General features: G+C 43.9%; 1 protein-coding gene and 1 long non-coding RNA gene across 7 annotated transcripts in view; one reads left to right on the forward strand and one right to left on the reverse strand.

Moving 5' to 3' along the window:
* Positions 1–7124, reverse strand: part of TUB (TUB bipartite transcription factor) — a 107437-nt gene extending 100313 nt beyond the window's left edge. For 2 of the 6 annotated variants that reach the window (XM_075928010.2, XM_075928008.2), the window contains exon 1: positions 6764–7123. In XM_075928010.2, the coding sequence (XP_075784125.2) occupies positions 6764–6801 (38 nt within the window). In that variant the 5' untranslated portion in view covers positions 6802–7123. Of the gene's footprint in view, positions 1–6763 lie in introns of all 6 variants that reach the window. The other 4 variants (XM_075928009.2, XM_006126330.5, XM_075928011.2 and 1 more) reach the window with 3 other exon arrangements.
* Positions 7125–7143: 19 nt separating this feature from the next.
* On the forward strand, positions 7144–18187 carry LOC149524363 (uncharacterized). Its single transcript, XR_016349705.1, has 3 exons — positions 7144–7283; positions 7560–12310; positions 13324–18187. It is a non-coding gene; the product is annotated as an uncharacterized LOC149524363 (long non-coding RNA).
* The last annotated feature ends 1614 nt before the right edge of the window (positions 18188–19801 follow it).

A 19801-nucleotide genomic window follows, 5' to 3' on the forward strand; every position in this document is an offset into this window, starting at 1 on the left:
CCAGGCGCCCCAAGTCAGCTTCTGCTGAAACTGACCAGCGCTGACTACAGGAAGCCCGAGGCACAGTTGCTCTGCCCCGGGCTTCCTGGAATCAGCTGCTGATCAGTTTCAGCAGCAGCTGACTTGGGGACTCCTGGGGTTCTTAAGTTGATTCTGTATGTGTCAGAACTGGCGGTCAGTTTCAGCAGTGGCTGAATCTGGTCGCCAGTTCCGACTACATACAGATTCAACTTAAGAACAAACCTACAGTCCCTATCTTGTACGTAACCCGGGGACTGCCAGTATTGCATAATTATGTTTATATACAGGCAGTCCCTGACTTACGAACGGGTTATGTTTCCGATCACCTGGTTGTAACTCAATTTGGTCATAAGTCGGAAATACCCTTAAACACGCTGCCTGCACTGTTCAAAAAACTTGACGTACATGGTTCTCAACTAGAAAATATTATGGGAGGTTGGTCGTAAATACGGATGGTCATAAGTGGGTGTGTTTGTAAGTTGGGGAGTGGCTGTAGAGTTATCTGCTAAAATGCTGTCCCCCATACTGGAGGATCCTGCTGGGGTTTGTGGGACTATTTGCAGAACTCTGTGTGTTTTCAGCAGAACTACACAGATTCTTTGCTGAGAGCTTCAGAAGATTAAAATTTCCCCATGATCGGACAGTACTTTATTTTTCTGATGTAAAAACTGCACTTTATAAACCTTGACTACACTTGTCTATTTTGTAGTCATGAGAATTGCACACATTCGTAGGGAAGAAACTATACTATTTCATCCAAAGTTTCTTCTCCTAGCTAGGATTAAACAAAACTAGCATGCAAGCACCATAGATCTTACAAGATAGCAATGGGCTCACTGCAAAATCTGCATCCACATTTTAAATACCTCTATTTATGAATTAAGATGCTATATATGTTTGTCAAGATTCCCCAACAGACATTTTGGATATCAAAATATTTAGACACTAGAAGACTTACCTGGCATTGTCCAGGGCAGGGCAGGGATCACACATTCAACCCTCTGGCTTCTCCCTGAAACTGGCACTGAGGGGTTGTGCACCCCACCCTCTGGCCTCTCCCTGGGGCCGGATCTGGGCAGAGGGGAGAGGTGCACCCAACCCGCCAGTGCTCTCTGGGCATGGCCTGGGGTCAGGGAAGACCTTACTGTGTGGGTAGTCTGGAGTTGGAGGGCTATGCAGGCTGCCTTGGGGTAGGTTGGGCATGGCAGCCACCTGCCAGCACTCCCCAGGGCTGTCCCAGGGGCAAGGGGGAGGGAGATCTGCACAGGTTGCTTGGGGGAAGGGCGGCCATGCATAGCCCAGGGTTGCCAGGGCCATGCTGTCAGGCAGAAATTGCTCCCTAGGTTCATGCTGCCCCTTGGTGGTCATTCATGAGTATAACTGTCCCTGCTATCATGCCCCTCCCTTTCCTGAACCAATTTTTGTATTATCTATTTATGGCTTCACCTATGGCCCCAATCCTTATAAAGACTTATTCACAGATTTAATTTTGCAGGAGTAGTCTCATTGAAGCTAAGGATGTGAACGGGTAACTGATTAACTGATACCTGGGAGCAGAACCCTGCCCACAACATGCAAAGGGGAGGGCAGCTCCAACCCAGCTGAGCCCCCACTGTGCCATGGGTCAGGGCCAAAAGTTGGCAACTAGCAGTCCCACAGGCTGGGGGCTGTTCCCGCCAGACTGGGCCCACAAGGCCACAGGCAGAGGACCACTTAATCAGTTAGCCAGTTAAATGTAACATTTAACTTGTTAACTGATTAAAAAGGATTTTACATTTCTAATTGAAGCTTTTTTATTTTATTTTACAGCTTTGTTCAAATTAGATTGCATTAGACTACAGCAGTGAGCTCCAACCTTTTTAAACATGAGATCACTTTTTTTAATTTAACTGCAATCCAGGATCTACCTCAAACTCAAATACCTTTGCCCCGCCTCCTTTGTGCCCCTTCTCCAAGGCCCTGGCCCTGCCCCTGCCCCTACTCACTCCCTCCTCCTTCTTCCCTCCCTCCCACATCCTTCCTCCCTTTCATCAGGCAGGGGGAGAGGGTTTGGGTGCGGGCTCTGGTCTTCGGCTAAAGGATTTGAAGTGTGGCAGGGAGTTTGAACTGAGCCTAGGGCAGGAGTTGGGGTACAGGAGAGAGTTCAGGGTACAGGCTCTCTAAGGGAGTTTGGGTCTGGGAGGGGGGCTCAGGGTTAGGGCAGGGGTTTTGGGTGCAGGAAGGGGTTCATGTCTGGGGCAGGGGTTCAGGATGTGGGCTCCAGCTGGACACTGCTTCCACAGGTGTTCCCTGCCCTGGCCCAGTACCACTCTCAAAAGCAGCCAGCAAACTCCCTCCATCCCAAGCCCTGTGCCCCCCTCTGTTCTGTGGAGACAGACTACAGAGTAGGAGAGGAGGCACCCTGATATCAGCACTCCCTTCTCTCCCCTGCCCTTCCCTCTCCTGCCCTGCCCTGCCCAGAAAACGGGGGGTGGAGCAGCTCCAAGGAAAAGGGTGCCCTGCCCTGCACGGCAGTGCAGGGGTGGAGCAGCTAAAGTGCTGGCACTTGATAGCCTCTTGGCCAAACCGGTCAGGACCACGTGTCATCGGAAGCTCCAAGATCTACCAGCAGATCCCCATCTACTGGTTGGTGACCACTGGATTACAGAGAACAAGTGACATATTTCTGGTCGTCAGTACCAAAGCCAATCAGTTACAAGTGAGGGAATAGAATAGAATAGAATTGTTTGAGGCAAAATGTAATATACTTTAAATTCTTCCTGAAAAATAATTTGAATTTTCTTCCCTGGAGGTGAAGAGAGGAGCAAAAACTCACATTAGCCCCGGAAGGAGTCTCTCATATTTTTAGTTAATCTGCTCAAAAGTTCAGTATCTCAACTATACTCAAATGTATTAGGTGCTTTGGGGACTTGTGAATTGCTTAGTAGTCCTTTCCCGACTCATTCCATTTCAAAAGAAAAGTGTATCAACTGAGCAGCCTGACATTTTATACAGAAGTGCCTCTAAGCTTGAATCAGTCCAGATATGCATCTACATACTGGTACAGTCAGATTGGTCAGATGAACAATGTCAGTGATAGATTTAAATCATTATTTTAGAACTCACACTAAAGTTATAATTTCTTCTCTAATTCTGCAGTGTCTTACAGCTTTTGCATCAGTAAAGCTCAGGCCATGATAGACATGTCATTATGGACTGCAGCATGCTAACTGTCCTGCGCTCTTCCCCCAAGCTAGCAGTGACACTGTATTGCAGGGGTGGTGCCTGACAGCCAATAGTAGGTATCCAACCTACCTTTCAGCTTTAAAAGCTAACAACCACTAAAAGTAGGACATTATGCAAAAGGAGATAGGAGATAACTAATCATATCTCCAAGCAGATCAGCCAGTGTAAGTCTTGCTGCCAGATAGAACATAGTACAAGATGTACACAACTTCTAGGGTATTCTCTTGCTGTATATGTGAAATCTCTGACAAGAGCAAGTTTTGCCTCAATTTACAGAAAACTTTTTCATATATATTACTCGTACTGAAATAAAATCTATAGAGATTCAAGTTTACAGGATAAACATATTTTTCGGCTGGATCCCCTGGGGTACTGAACGCAACAGAGTTTAATGGGATGTGTTGGTGCTTACCACCACTCAGGGTACAGCCATTTGTCCAATGAAAAATAATATGTGAATGTAGGACAACGTGAATGTTATTAATATTAATTAATATTTAATTTGTGGTAATATTAATAAATCATGGTTAACTTATCATAATAACATTACTATACATCAGAACAAAACATTTACTTTACAGCAAAAGGAATTTGATTATTTTTAGCAGTAGTTAATTTTAATAGCAAAGAAAAGAGCATTAAAAATAAAACTGGACAGACTGTGATAAATATCCACAAGAGGCAAATATGAAGAATCGCTACCAAAGGTAGTATGCCTCTGAATTGTGAAGCACAGATAGACCAAAACTGCAGCGTGGGAGGAAAATATAACAACACATCATGCTTTGTTTTCCTTTCCATAGCCACTATCAGCCCCTCTGCAAAGTTTTAGCATCACCTGTCTACTGTATGAAAAAAGAGAAATGGTCAGGTTGCTGCAGGGAAGAGTCATGGAACAACCTGATTTTGTGGAACATTGCTCTTTACTACATGACTCCAATGACATAACAGACCCAGCCAGTGGCTTTTGGAACTATATTTCATCTTCCTTTGTTCTCCGTCTCAATGCTGACATTCTTACATTTTTAAACTCTTCAATCTATGAAATACTTATGTTCGCTAGGACTATAATCTGTACGGATCTCCCAAGATAAACATATTACAGTTTTCAGTTAAATAATTAACCATCTTATTTTTACTCCATGTTTGGGACTGAGTTATTCATCTCCTGCATTTATAGTTCATCTGTCACCATGATGTCTAGCCACTAGGATAGCTGTAACTCACATAAGAAGGGTAATAAAAGAAGCAAAGCACCAGTTCCCTCCAATACTTTTCAAACCAGATGTTGTTTCAAACCAGCAGTTGTTTAAACCAGTATTTAAAATGTGTTCTGTAATAAACTTTTAAAAACTGGAGTATCTTCCCAAAAATGTTGAGTACTTTAGCTGTATATAAAGAACTGATATTCACAGAATCTGGTGAAACATGAATAGTTATTGTGATACCAATTGTTGTAAATATACCTATCCAAACTAAACATCTTCATCTATATCCCCAACAACTACTTATACAGTAACTGAAGTCCTGAAATTTCACTTTATACAATGAAGTCACTATACTAAAGTAAGTAAAATTCTCATACATTTTCTTTTTGCAATTCTTCAATTTAAAAACTCAGAAATTTTTAACTGAAGTCAGATAAACAAAGTACATTCTTAAAAATAAGTAATAATGGAAGGTGTTGTTCAAAGCACTGCATAAGCAACTGGATCCAAATAAAACAGATAATATAAAATCAAATAAAACATTCAAAAGGCAAACATGGCAAATGCATAAGGACAACAACAAAATAAATCTGTAGATGCAACATCAGCAACCAGTAATGCTGTTATTGCCAGGACAGAGGCAACTCTTTCTTTTTTAAGGTTATAAAGTTAAAAATAATAAAGCAAATGAATATCACTTTCATAGTAGTGTTATACCACAACTCAATTTACCCACTTTTAATCAAGTGAGATAAATGAATTTCTATTCCAAACATCTTCTTTATTTATTAATTCAGTAACCATGGGGAAAGGGGACTAAATGGGAGCCTGTGCATCTATACCAATCCTCTGGAACCTGTTAGCCTGTATTTCTTGTGCATCCAAACTCTTGTGCACCCAAACTCATGACTTCAGCCACACAACCAGGATCAGAACCTTCACAGTGCCGCTGTTCCACAAGCCCTGATTGCAATTTGCAGTCTGTCTTGCAGCCCTCAGACATAAGGGGATCCATCCTAGAGTAGCAGGCACTGCCCACCACACTTTTGACGCACACACCTCTCCAGAAAGAAAGCCAGGAAACAGAGACTTTGGTAGCTTATGGCAACCAAGGAACCAATGACAGAGAGGGATAGCTGGCGCTGCCATGGCAATCATAGCTCTTCTCCATGGCAGCAGTAGCAGGGAGGGCAGCTAATACTGACTGCCAGGCTTCTATAAGGGCCATAATGTGTCTGTGCTGTAGCACAGTGGGGCAAAAAGAAAAGGAGTATTTGATGCATCCTATACAAAAGGTTATTTTGTTTTTCCCATTAATGCCTACAACACATACCAAGTCAGCAAGTGATTCAAACTAAAGATGCTCTGCTAGGTGCCTAATCTGTCAGAGAAACTCACTCTAAACTCCTTTCTTTCCCCCAGTGACGACCCTTTTATTGAATGGGATCCTCTCATCCAGTACAAAATGAGAAAGAGACACAAGTCCTGTGATGCACTCGGGACTCATGGGGCAATGCAAACAACAAAGTAGCACAGGAATGGTCTGTAGAACCGATTTTGCATTGGCCCCGGAGGTACCTCAAAAAGCTTGTCAGCTGCTTCTGTAAACACCCTTAGTGCCTCTGAACAGTGCACGTGGGTTACCATCACAAAGCTTCTCAGCTCCAAAGTAAAAGTAGGTTTCACGGCTGCCAAGAAGATAGTACAGAGACATTCATTGATCATGAGCAAAGGGCCTACACTTGTTCCTACGGAAGTCAGAGGTAAGGCTCAATGGGAGCAGGACTGAGCCCCAAATGTGGACTCTTGCTCAGATGGGCCATCTCAGCTCACGTCCCCACCGGTGACATCCTAGAGCGCCCATCTGAATCTGAGAGGGCTGGGAGCAGGAGACAAACGGCAATCGCTTGCTGGGGTGCCCCCACTTCTACCTGGGAGACGAAAGCTGGAAAGTATCGCTTTCCTCTAGAAAACCTGGGGTGCCCCTCGAGATGTCTGCGGTGTGATCAGAGTAGCGCTCCCAGCCCCTTGCGGTCCTGAGCACAAGGGCAGCCAAGGCGCGGAGCCTGTTGAACTCCCGCAAAAGAGGCCAAAAGGGCTGGGAACGGACCCTGCTCCGGACCTTGTCCACCCCAAGCGGCGCGCTCAGCCCCAAACGGAGCAACACGGGGGGGGGCTCCTCTAGCCACACGGGGGGCGCCCCCTGGCCCGGCCCTGAAAACTTTGCAGGCGCGGAGGGGGAGCCGCCAGGCCGGCCCCCCAACGGTGCCCTGGCTCCCTGCCCGGTGGGCGGGAAGCGCCTTCCCTACCTGTAGGGGATCCAGTCCGAGTGGTGCTTGGAAGTCATGTCTCCCCGGGCCAGGCGGCTGCTCCGGGGGCAGCGCGGGGGCTGGGAGCCGGAGGAGAGGACGCCGCTGCTGGTCCCCTGGTCAGAGCCCACCGCGACCCGTGCAGCATCCCCCGGCCGGGGCGGGCGGCGGCGATCCCAGCGGCAGCAGCCCCCCAGGGTGGGCTCCTAGCGCCGGGGCGGGCAGCATAGTGCCCCGCTCGTCTCTGCCGTGCCCGCCTGGCAGCGGCGGCGGCTGCAGGAGGCTGGGCCAGGAGGGGGAGCTCTCGCCGCCCCAGGCCAGGGAGGGAGCCCGCTTGCCCTCGCGGCCACCCCGCCTGCCGCCGCTCCCGGCTCAGCCCCGGCCGCGCTGCACGGAGGAGGAGCCGCGCGCCGGGCCATTCCACAGGCAGCCCGGCCGGGCCCGCTCCCCCCGCCGCCGCCACCGACCAATCCCCGCAGCCCGAGCCCCCGGCCGGCCCCCACTCACGTCGCGGCCCCAGGTCTGGGCGGGCTCCCCGGGGGCAGCGGCCGCACGGAGGGGGCGGGGCGGGGCGGCTGAGGCCACTGGGGAGCGGAGGGAAGGGGGTGAAGAAGGGGACTGGGGTTTTCAGAGGTGCCTTCCGTGTACCCCCCCCCCCCCCAGGTTTCCAGCCAGAGGGATGTGCGCGCAGGGACAAGCTGGGCGACAGGTGCAGGGGAGGCCAGGACACAGCTTGCTGGGGCAGCTGCCGCATTGGCCGTAGCCGCGGCTTTGATTCCACTCCTCGCTCTCACAGGCAGCCCTTGCGGACCTGCACAAATCTCTCTACAGCCCGGCCTGCGGCCTCGCTTCGGTTGGAGAGACAGAGGAAGCCAAAGGAGAATCACGCCTCTGAAATGCAGCCATCCCTTTCCTGTGCACGGATCTTCCTGGAGAGTGCTAGATGCCATGTGCCAGCGACCCCAGTTTGGTACCCATTCTGCTTGGTGGGGGGAGAACGACTTTGACTGGCTGTTAGCTCTTGCTGAAACCTAGTCTTCCATGTTTACTGCCAGGGTTGTAAGCTGTGCTTGCTTGCTTGCTTATAGCTCGCCTAGGTATGTCTCCCTATGCTGCAATCACCGCCTCACTTGCGCTGTAGATAGAGCCTGTTGGTGCTCCTGGAACACAAGCAACAGTATTATTGATCATTTATTTCAGGTGAATGTAGGAGCAAGTGATCTTACGGTTTCATCTGCCCTAGCCACTTGCTGTAAAAAAAAAAAAAAAAAAAAAAAGGGTTCAAGGCTAACAGACGCCTTTTGCAGGCTTTGTCAAGTCCCACAGTTAAGACTTCCAAAATTTACATAAGTGCAGAGGTAAAAAGGACCCACAACCTTCATTTACCTCAGGAGGATTGCAGGTGCTCAGTCCTGATGAAAAAATATCTTAAACTACAGTCAGATGCCTAAATATATTTCTGGGAGACAGATTGGAAGGTGGAAAGGAATCCTTATGGATCAATTTAGGGAGGTTCCTTGCCAACCACTTGTGGAAGATAGCACAACGATAAGAGCAAAAGGAGTCATAGATGGCATCATCAGTCAGGACATAAGGAAAAGATAATATAAGAGACAAGAATGTACATATAGGGAGAAGAGGTAGGAAAAGCCAGTTTGTTAACTTCCCTTCCCCTAACACAAAATCTTCATGCAATTCCTGTGCATTATGGTATTATCATGGTGAACGCAAGTCCTTTGCATTTGATGGGCAAGGTCATGGTCTCAAAAAGCATGTTGTAAAATTGGTGGTTCAGAAAAAGGCAATAAGTGTAATTAATGGCATAGAAAAGCTCAGCAGATGAGAGAATGAAAAGATTAAGATTGTTTAACAGCTTAAAAACGAGATGAATAAGAGCAGATATAAATGTGTGTTTTTTAAAAAATGCTTCAACCTGCCCTATACCATTTTGTATAATAATATACTATACATAAGTACAAGAACAAGATGACAGTTAATGAAATAAGTTGGTGAATTAAAAATGGACAAAAGCTTTTCATGCATGACATAACTAGACTGTAGAACTTGCTGCCACAGAATGCTGTTGTGGCCAAGAATTTAGTAAAACTCAAAATGGCAATAGATATTTATATAGATGACTAATAAATAGTGACAGAATTTTGAAGGAATATTAAATCTAATTATTCGGGTCTTAAATTAATCTCTATTAGAGATCAGGATGACACCCAGTGTCAGGGACAAATTATCCCACATCTGCCTACTGCAGGGTTTTTGTACCTTCCTCTGGAGCTCCTGGTGATGAACATTCCTGGAGACAGAGTACGCTCAGGTCCAATCCTATTTGGCATTTTCTATGTTCCTATGCATAACAAACCATGTTTTCATCACTAGAAAATCTTAACTTAATTGAACAGAATCAGCTGCAAAAATACCTGCATGCTTGTGTGGCAGTAGCTGATTTGGGTTATAAAACTGTGCCCATTGCGGAACATAGCAAAAACACTATTGATCAAGAAGTTCATGCATTCTTCAAAGGCAAATGTTCTCAGGATTTATGATGTCAATAGAACATGTGCTGTCAAAAAGCTCTAAGTCATACTGTCTGATAGCTAGTTCATATGTAAACATGAAAAGGTCACCATGAACATCTGAGCTGTTTGAATTGGTGGAAGCATTTGCCATAGTTTAATAGCCCGAGATAGTGTTTCATATGTAAAAATAAAAAATGCAAAGGACTATCAGATTTTCAAGGTGAAAAACTGGGACACACGGGGAGAGGGGAAGTTTTCAGGGTATGGTTTCAGTGGTGCATGAAGTAGAGAGAATGGAAGAGAAAAATCCCTGCCTGTAGAGATGTGTCTAGAATCAAACGTCATAAGGATCGGACTCTGAGGGCAAAAGGACAGTCCAGTCCATGGGAAGCTAAGGAAAGGTCAAGGTAGTGTCCTTATTGTACAAGAAAGTTCAGGATGGCTTTTGAGGTGCATAAATACTTGTTTGAGCTGCTGAAAATTGGCAGCAGGTTAATCTGGAGTTGGAGTTTTTTTGTGGTCAGTTTCCTGACAGTTATACAAAACAAGACAAAACACTTGCACGTAACAAGTAACTATTGTATGTAATAAAGCAGGAATATCTGTAAAGCAACACCATAGCTGGCTACTAACTAGGAAGAGAATAACATCCATCAAAATCTATTTAGTTTTTATGTTTAATTAGTTGTACTCACAATGCTGATGAGCAAGACTTACTTTTTGTTAGATGAAGTGAATGTTTAAAAGTTTAAGGTATGTATAAACACAACAGTGTATTATAATACTGAGGGAAGCCAATGTTTTAGCTAATACTGCAAACTCACATGCATTGCAAAACTATCCGTCACTGAGAATTCTCTCTACATACAGAATTATTACCTGAGCAGTTATTCCTAGTTTGTCCTCCGTGTAAGGTAGCTGTCTTGCAAATACATCGTCGCTTGAGATGATGAATAATACAACACAGCTTTATCTAACAATTGAAAACATCTGAATGTTACAAAACCCTTTGGGCAATGAATAGAGATTGTCTAACACAAAAGCATTAAACCTCAGTCTGCTGACTTAATCCTTGAAACAGATATTAAATATCTGTACTCATTTGGAAATCAGTTTGCAGGACACAAACAGGGTTTGGTGGATTTTTTATTCCATTCATACTCTTATTTATTCTTTCCTATAAGGCAACTGCTTCTTGTTTCTAGACTGGCAGAATGTCATTGTACAAAGACAGTCTGCTACAAACAGAGATACTCAAAATAAATATATCTGAGTATTTTCCATCCCTCGTCACTGTTCTAAGAATTAGAGCACTGTAGTCCCTGCCTTGAATTAAAATTTCAGTCTGATTTGTCAGAAAGATAGCCTTTCTTATTGCAGCTTCTTAATTTTAGTGGTAATCTTGGAAACAAAAATCAAAGAAGTTATCCACACCACTGAGCTTTCCTTGCTTTAAGGCCCAATCCTACTTCTATTAAGTCTATGGCACATTACCAGGGGTCTCAAACTCCCGGCCTGCAGGCCGTCCACAGACCAAAGCAAGTTTGCAGTCTGGGCCAGGAGGCCAGACAGCATGGGAAGGGGGGAGGGAGGGATGCCTGAACCACCCCTCCCCAAACCGCACCCCTTCCTGCTACTGCCCCACTATCTCTCTCATGGCACCCAGTCTCCCAGGCAGGAGGGAGGATGCCTGGCTTGGAGAGAGAGCAAAGGGCATCAAAACCTACATGGATCATCAACAAAGATGTTCCTATAAATCCTGCAAAAAATCAAAACATTGAAATTTTATGGTGAAATTACATTCAATGTGAACCAGAGACTTGATGGAAATACTCATTGACCGTGGTAACCTTTGGATGGGACCTCAAAACATTTAGGCCAAATTACCTCTTTCTGCACAAAGACAGGTGGAAAGAGAAAGTCCTGGTTTAAATCTTTCTGCTTGTTTTGCTAGTGATGGGAAAATCCAGCATTGTGACATTTCAGTTTTCTAAGTATGCAGTGAAGGTGAGTAATTTGAGGATGAAATTCTGCAAAGGAACATAAATCTCTCTGTAAAAAGATTTGTTGCAATTTTTACTTGGCTAAGCTTTCCTGGACAGACACAGAGGGTCACTTTTCTTTGCTTTATTCCATCTATCATCATGCCAATGTGTACATTTTTATTTATTTATTGTGATGCTGGAAAGCATCAGTAATATGCTGGAATAGTATCTTTATTCTGCAGAGTTTGAATATAATTTCCTAGCCAGTTGGGAGTAATTTTCATTGTAACTGCTTCAGTTCTAGTTGCTTAGCATCATTCAGTTCTACCAACTACCAGTGTTTTAGAAAATAAAATCAAGTCAACATGATCTGAATTAACCTGAATGCTTATATAAACTACGTAAGTACTGTATTGCCAAAATTAAATTTGAGGGATTCAGCTAACACCACCAGTCTTGTACATCACGGAGTTATAGTAGCCCATAGATTTACCAATACTAGTCAGTGTTTTTTAATTGTTACTTGATGCTTGGTTTTTAATTTTAGTTCTGAATAGTGGCTGATAAAACTTAACTCTTGTCACAAAATATTTTGATGGGAATAATCTGATTGGCCATAGGAAATAATGTCAGACAATTGTAAGTCTCATCACAACCACTTATAAAGAATAAGGCTGACCTACGCAGCCCATATCACAGCTAATGAGGGTGAACTAGCAGGATCATCAGACGGATTTGCCAAACCTTTCAAACCCTTTTCCACTGAGATTATTAGATGTGTAATCTACTGCATGTCCTAACCTCATTCTAATCAGCTCCTACTTTCTGCTTATCTAAAGGGCATGTCTACATTACCGGGATGATTGACTCTGTGGCAGTAAATTTTCCAGCATTCCATTTAGTGGATCTAGTGGGAACATGCTAAATTGAACGCTGAGGGTACCCCCATCAATGCCGGTACTCCTTGCTGTCATGAGGAGTAAGGGAAGTCAATGGGAGCATGTGAGGAGAGTGCCCTAGCTCAGTTTAAGGTATATCAAATCCAGCTATGTTATTTACCCCCTTAAATCAACCTGCCCTAAAATGATTAATTGTTCACATTGGTTCAATTTTACTTTTAAGTATTGTATCAGTGGCAAATTCACCTATCATATCTTATTCTTCCACAAGTTTTGCAAAGCTTCTATTTTAAAAAGGTTTGTTCTGGTCAGTGAACCTTTTAAGTAATCGAGTTTTATATTATTGGTTATCACAAGGTTGTGGCAGCCATGTTGGTCCCAGGATATTAGAAGGACAAGGTGGGTTTCTACCAGGGCTCATGACAGATTTTACCAGGCTCTGGGAAAGGTGGTGAAGGGGCTTAGCTCCAGGCCTCCCCTGGGAGCTAGCTTCTCACACCTGGCCCTCAGTGTTACCTGGGCCACAAAGGGCTCTGGCAGTGATTTAAAGAGTCTGGGCTCCAACCGCTACTGCTTCTATGGTACTGGCTGTGGCTGCCTAGAGCCCCAGGCCCTTTTGATTTGCCAGGTCCCAGGCCAGCTGCTCTATTTGGCCCTCTGTCGGTTGCCATGGTTTTTACATTGACAATTTTCATCTTCTTACACTGCTCTACTTATCCTGAATTTGGTTGGTTACTGAATTCTCTTCAAGTGACGGTTGTGTACCCAACATTTATGTACTTGATTGTAATTGGCCATCATGCTTGCAACACAGTTATACATTTGTTTTCAAAATCAAATCCAGCTATTCTAAACAAAATTGTACCTTCCAAAAATAAATAAAAGAAAGGGACAAGCTCTTGAAACCAGAAGGTAATTCTGTACAGATTTATTTCTCCCAAAGAGGTTTCAAATCCACAGATTTTTCAGCCCCGATTATAACGATTTGCTTTTAAAAGCTGTTAGCCTCACATAAAAATGAACCTGAAAATTGAAGTGCTCCCTGCAGAACTAATAGGTGGAACTGAAAATGTGTTGCTATAAATGCTAGCTTGGAACATCAATATAATGACCTCATTTTATACCCTTTATATTTTTTCTCCCAGTGAACATGATTAGTGAAAGAGGTCTGCTTCCTCAGAAACAAACTGAAGATGTTGGAAGAAGCACATATCCTGGAACCCTTCACCATATAGTTGCAATCATATTAAAAATGAGATTGAGTTCAGTGTACAAGAAAAGAAATTACATCAGTTCCGCTGTGCTCACATTGGAGACACAAGTCACTGGAAAATCAGGGGAGAGAATTTAGAATGACTGAGCTTTTCTAACCAGAGATGTGTAGTATTGTAGCTCTCCGTCTCCAGTGTCTTTAAAGGACAGTTAAGATTGAGAAATCTCTCATCATTTTGCCACTTCTTTGTTTGCTATTTTGGTTGGAAATGTCTGACGTAAGAAATTGTGTGAAGTGAAAGAGTGTTGAAGTTATTGCTTTGACAGTCTCCTCACAATACAGAGGTTCCACTTAGCCCTCATCACCATCCTACCTGAGTGCCTTCCACCCCCAAATCTGTTTTATCCCCACATCACCTCTATGGTGCAGGAAAGTACCATCTTCACTTTTCAGATGAGAAAGTAAGGCACAGAGTAGATGAAGTGATTGGTCCATAGTCACATAGGAAATCTGCGGTTAAACTAGGAATTTAATTCTGATGCTCTGTCCTTTTTCTCTTCTTGCCTAACCTTTTGCTTAAATCCCAAGGAAAGTATACATCATTCTAGTGCTACTCATACTTCATTATTCACTTACACATACTATTAAATGGAATACTGACTCTGCGCATTTACAATATACATAACTATATATCCCCTATCGTGGGTACAAAAGTAAGAGGAGTTCAGCATGGCAGACACTGCCATAGCTCTTTACATATCCTAGTATAAATGCTCAAACAAAATATGCTGCTATTTTGTACTTCTCCTAGCATAGCCTATGTAACTGAATATTTCAAATATATATATATAGAGAGAGAGAGAATAAATTAGCTTCACCAGCTACCTGATTACTTCATTGCAAGATTTATAAATTCTATTGGTTTCATAATACTGGTAAAAATTACACACGTCTCAGTCATATTGAGACAATGACAAAGTTCAGGTCTACACTACAGGGGAAGGACAAATCAAGATATGCAACTCCAGCCATGTTAATTACGTAGCAGGGTCTGACATATCTTAATTCGAGTTTCCGTGCTGTATCCACAGTAGAAGGTTAACGGGACCATTAGCTCCCATTGGCTACCCTTACTCCTTGCGCGGAGCAGGAGTACTGATGCCGATTGGGTTCCCCTCTGAATTCGATGTAGCCAGCCTTTACTACATCCACTAAATCAAACTCCAGACGATCAACCGCGGCAACATCAATCTTCCACGTAGTGAAGACATGAGAAGGCAAGAGAGGTAAACGTAGACACTACCAATGACAGGGTACACAATTTTAAGTCCAGTCTGTTAAAAGAGCTTTTTAAAAATTGTTATAAGTTGGTTTGACCGTGGGTTTAACAGCTTAACACTACAGCAGGTTAGGCATTTTTTGAAAAATGGTTTTAATTAGAAAATGCTGATCTGTCTAAACCGAAATATTTTGCAGGAATATGTGAAGTTTCAATTAAACTTTCATCAGGAAAGATTTCTCAGGCCTAGGCCAGGAGAGGCCCCCAGCCCAAACAGTTTGTAGCAATGGTCCCAACAGAGTAATCTGCTGGCAGGCCTCAAGACATTTTTCTGATGCTGACTGTCTGCAGGCGCAGCTCTCTGCAGCTCCCACTGGCTATGGTTCACCATTCCCAGTCAACGGGAGATGCTGCAGGCACATTCCTGTGGCCTGCCGCTTCCCACAGCTCATTGGCTGGGAATGGCAAATTGTGACTAATGGGAGGTGTAGGGGGTTGTGCCTCTGACTGGTCAAGGTCAGCCAAACGTCTCGTGGCCTGCCAGTGGACTACAACGGGATGCGTGCAGCCCGCGGGCTGCAGATTGCCCACCACTGGTCTCTAACCTGGGACTTAGGGCACTCACCTGGGATGTGGTAGGCAGATTCACATCCCTGCTCCAAATCAGGGACAATAAGGATTTAATTCTAGGGATCCCACATCCCAAGTGAATGCCCAAACTACCAGGCTATTGACTATAAGTGGGTGTCTCTGTTTTGTCCCAATGCATAATATTTTAAAAAAATGAAATCTTAAAAGATTCACCAACCATTTCCCATCCACTTCTAGTTACAACTGAGTGAGCCACAACAGAGTTAACTAGCACTTGTTCAGACTAACCCAGGTTCTAAAGGAGAGCTGCAGGGAAGCTGAAAAATTCCACAAGCTTAGCTCTGTGGTGTTTCCTTTGGATAGTTCCCTACAGGGGGAAAATGTTCTCAAAGACAAGGAGTTAAGAAGTCTCTCTCTCTCTGGCTACGTCTACACTACAAGGTTTTTGCACAAAAATGGCCATTTTTGCGCAAAAACCCGCTGAGCATCCACACCTCAAGCACGTTTTTCTGTAGAACAGCAGAACAGAGAGCTTTTTGCGGTATAGGTGTACCTCTTTCTAGGAGGAATAACTTCTTTTTGCACAGGAGTTCTTGTGCAAAAATGTGCATGGATGCTTAAAAGGGGTTTCTTGCACAAAAAGAGCCTATCAGAAAAAGCACAAGTGCTCTGATGGCCATTCTGTTAACGTCAATCAGAGATTTCTTGTGCAAGAGTGTCCATGCAGTCTGGACGCTCTCCTGCACAAAAGCGCATTGCTTTTCTGATGTGCTTTTGTAGTGTGGATGTGCTTTTGTGAAAGAAGTTTTTGCGGAAGCTCTCTTCCTCAAAAAGCTTATTGCGCAAAAAGCCTGAAGTGTATATGTAGTCTTATACTTGTAGATCACTGGGATACCATAAATCCACAGCATAAAGAGTTGTTCACATGGCTGGCTGCCCTTCTGTGCAGCTTCCCATCCATTCCCAAGAACATGTGTCCAGTACTTCACTTCAGCTATTGGCTGGGTTTTTCTGCAGCTGTTCAGAGACCTTGGAGGGCAGCCAGAGGGAGTTATTACAGTTCAAACTAAAAACATTAAGCTCATTGTTATATAGAAGACTAGTAAAGGGCTTTTGTTGTTATTTGTTTGTTTTTCCACTGCAGTTCACTTCAGTCTTCACGACGTGAAAAAATAAATCGTAAGTAGGAGCTCGGTTTTTGACCAACAAACTGTAAAATTGACTCCCTTTAGCACAGCTCTCGGGTACCAAGTCAGTACTGACTCAAAAGGGAGCGTGTTCCTGTGTCACTGAATGCAAAACAGCAATTCTTGGACACACAGGCACTTAGATCAGTATTAAGGAGGTGAGAGCATTCCTCCCAAACTGCCAAAAATGCAACCAGTAATATGGTGATAAGCAAGTTTTTCTGTCAAGTTTTTCCAATGTTTCAACCAGACATTTTCTGTGAGGAAAAAAAAAAAAAAAAAAAAAATCAAAGCAGTCTTGTTTACTCTTCTATAAAAAGTTAGTTAGAAAATTGTTGGCAAAATGTCTTTCTTGGCACACATATAGGAAGTTATGCTTTTAAAATTTCCCCTTTAGACATAGCATTGCAAATACTTAAGCAACAATTACTAAGCAAAGCTTGTGTTCAGAGCTTCTGAACAACAGAAATCAAAACGGATGCATGAAAATAAGATTCCTGCTTTCAAAAGTTAAGTTTTTCAAATAGCAGATTCTCATTTTTTGCATAATAGGAGATAAGACTAAGCAACATATCACGTGCAGCTTTAGGCTAGAAAGAGATAATGAAGGAAAAAAAAACAAATGTTAGTTTCTATATATCAACACAGTGCAATTAATAAAATAATTCTGCAGATAACTGGACAGCTCGGAATCTATGCTTATATTAGTTTTCACTCCAAAAGTTGTCTTAAATGAATCTTGATATTTCCTCCTTTGGCATCTCATCTCCATTTCAGGCCTCATCAAGCTTCTCCTAGACTATTAAAGTGGTTTTTCTGGGATTCCTTAACTTTTCTGATCTGATCAGCACCTCTTCTTTGACTCAGTCATTTCAAAAACTCCTCCACTATAAGCCCCATTCCCCTAGGCCAAATCCTTCTCACCCTACTTAAATGAGTAACCCACAGTTTGGTGGCTGTGAGTAAGGCAAGCAAAATTGCCCCCTTCTACCACCCTTTCTAGAGTTGCACAGATGGTTATATACTGAGTACATGTTCTAAGTACATATCTGATGCCCACTGTTCAAACTAGGGATGGTTAACCAATAAGTATCCTCCTTAAAGGGTGACGCTTACTGGTTCCAGTTAACCAATGAGGACTGGAGCAGCTCTCTGCCCTGCCACAGGCAGGGGGCTGCTCCAGCCTTGCAAGGCCTGCCATACACGAACTACAAAGCTATATACATAGGTTCCTTGCATTGTCTCCATCCCATGTTCAGGGTCAGCTATAATTTGACCATTTAGCAACAAGCTGTGATTACTTGAGCTTCAGAGACAGGGAAAACTCCACCTACAATGAATTGTCTCTGAAAAAAGCAAAACCAGAAAATGTATTTCACACACGCTTGTGCCGAAGGACCTGCATAAAAGATTTATGCTTCTGGTGTAACCATGTAAAAATCAGTCAGGTTCTGAAGATTTGCACCACAGAGGCACAAAAAATGTCTCTGCACACGTTGGAAAAGTTCTTTATAAAACTGCGACTTTCAAACAGTCACAAAGTGCTTTATGTTGAATTACAATAATGCTAGTGAAAAATGTATGCTTCAGCCCTAAGGCAGGGTTTGCTAGGGATTCTGCAGCACCCCTACCTCCCGCAGAGATGGCCTAGATGAGCTCAGGAAGCAGCCATCTTCAGCCCTCTTGGCTGGTAAGATAAACCAGAAAGAATCTAGAGATGGGGAGAAAAAGTAGCAGCGTGGGGGGGAGGTGAAGGGAGGGAAATGGGGCAGAAAAGGGATCCTGCTTTGGGATGTGAGTGGGTTTTGGAGGAAAAATATTGGATTTAGTGACGTTTACTGAAAGTCTGATTTAATATGGGCTGAAGTTAATGGAAAGACTGCTAGTGATTTCAACTGGCTTTGGCTCAGGCCTGATCCCAAGACATATTGCCATGTGTAGGCCATACAGACAGTGAGCATAACAGTAAAACAAAGTGAGTTTAAACATTCACAGTGGAAGTCTGCAGTGTGCCAATCCTTTGCTGCTGCACCTGGAACAGCCTGACCTGGTGCATTTTACCCATTCCACATTTTGTTTTACAAAACTTCAGAGACTCAAGTTTGCTTTTTTCAAATCCTGCCTCCTCTACAGGAATAGCTGACCAGTTCCCCCATTCCAGTGCTTACAGCACTCATACCTAGTCTGCACTCTCCTTATTTATTACAATAAATATTCCTGCTGGTAGCTGGAGCCAGCAGCAGCCAGGGCTGGGTTCAATATCTAGGGTTTCCTGTCCATTGAGCCAACATAAAACTGGTTTGAGCCTCCACCCAACATCCTGGGAAATTCTCAGAGCACCCTGTACACCTCTGAGAGGCAATGCTTCCCCACTCGCTCGCACAGAGTCTGAGCATAGAAAAGAAACTTTTATTAAAGGGGGGGGAAGTAACTTGCATTAATTTGGGAAAACACTGCAAACAGGGTTTATAAACCCTGAATAAAAGACCCACTGGGAGTAGGTTAGTCAGAGTCCTTTTCCCCTTAGATTCTTAAGTCCAGCAACCCAAAAATCCCCTTCTCTGCACTCCACTCACAGTTGCTGCGCTTGGTCAGTGCAGACTCAGTTCAGAGGTTCATCTGCAGAGTCCACCTCCCAACCTGCTGATCACTTGTCATGCCTCTCTGCTGCCCTGCTGGCCACTCGTTGCCCTCACTGCTGCCCCGCTGGCTGTTCGTCCTACACTTTGTTGGCTGTCAGTCACCATCTGCTGCCAAGGACCTCTCAGCTGTGACTTCTGCACCTCAGTGTCTTGGTAATGTTCAGCTCATTCACAGGCTGGACAACACCACTGTCCCATTTCAAGTGATTTCAGCTCCCAATAATTTTAACTTGTAACAGGCAGAAACACAGCTCTGCCACAATTAAAATAAGAAAGAAGCTCCTAATGAAGTCTATTTAGCTCTATTCTTTGAGCAGTGGGGAGTCATACAAATCTAGTCAGTACACTTGGGAAGGGTGTGTAGCCTCTGGAGCAGAAATACCTGCCCCCCTTTACACTCTCAATAGGAGCTGCAAAAGTCAAGCTCCTATTTCGCAAGGTCTTTTCTGCTAAATGCGATTTCCTCCCCCTTCGGAACAGATTAAGAATACTCCTGCTTTTCTGTATTCCCACAATTATAAACATTCATAACCACACTTTACTATCCTAGCATTTAATGCAAACATGGCTAGGATTGGGTCACAAATTAAGTTGATTACAATGAGCAAAACACTGCTTGGTCTGCTGGATATCTAGCAAATCTAAGCAAAGCAGGAGCAAACTGTATTTACATAGACACACTAAGGGTCTCTCCCCGATTCCAACTAGCTG

Source organism: Pelodiscus sinensis, chromosome 5 (genome assembly GCF_052426305.1).
Source record: "Pelodiscus sinensis isolate ZL-2025 chromosome 5, ASM5242630v1, whole genome shotgun sequence".
Taxonomy (NCBI): domain Eukaryota; kingdom Metazoa; phylum Chordata; order Testudines; family Trionychidae; genus Pelodiscus; species Pelodiscus sinensis.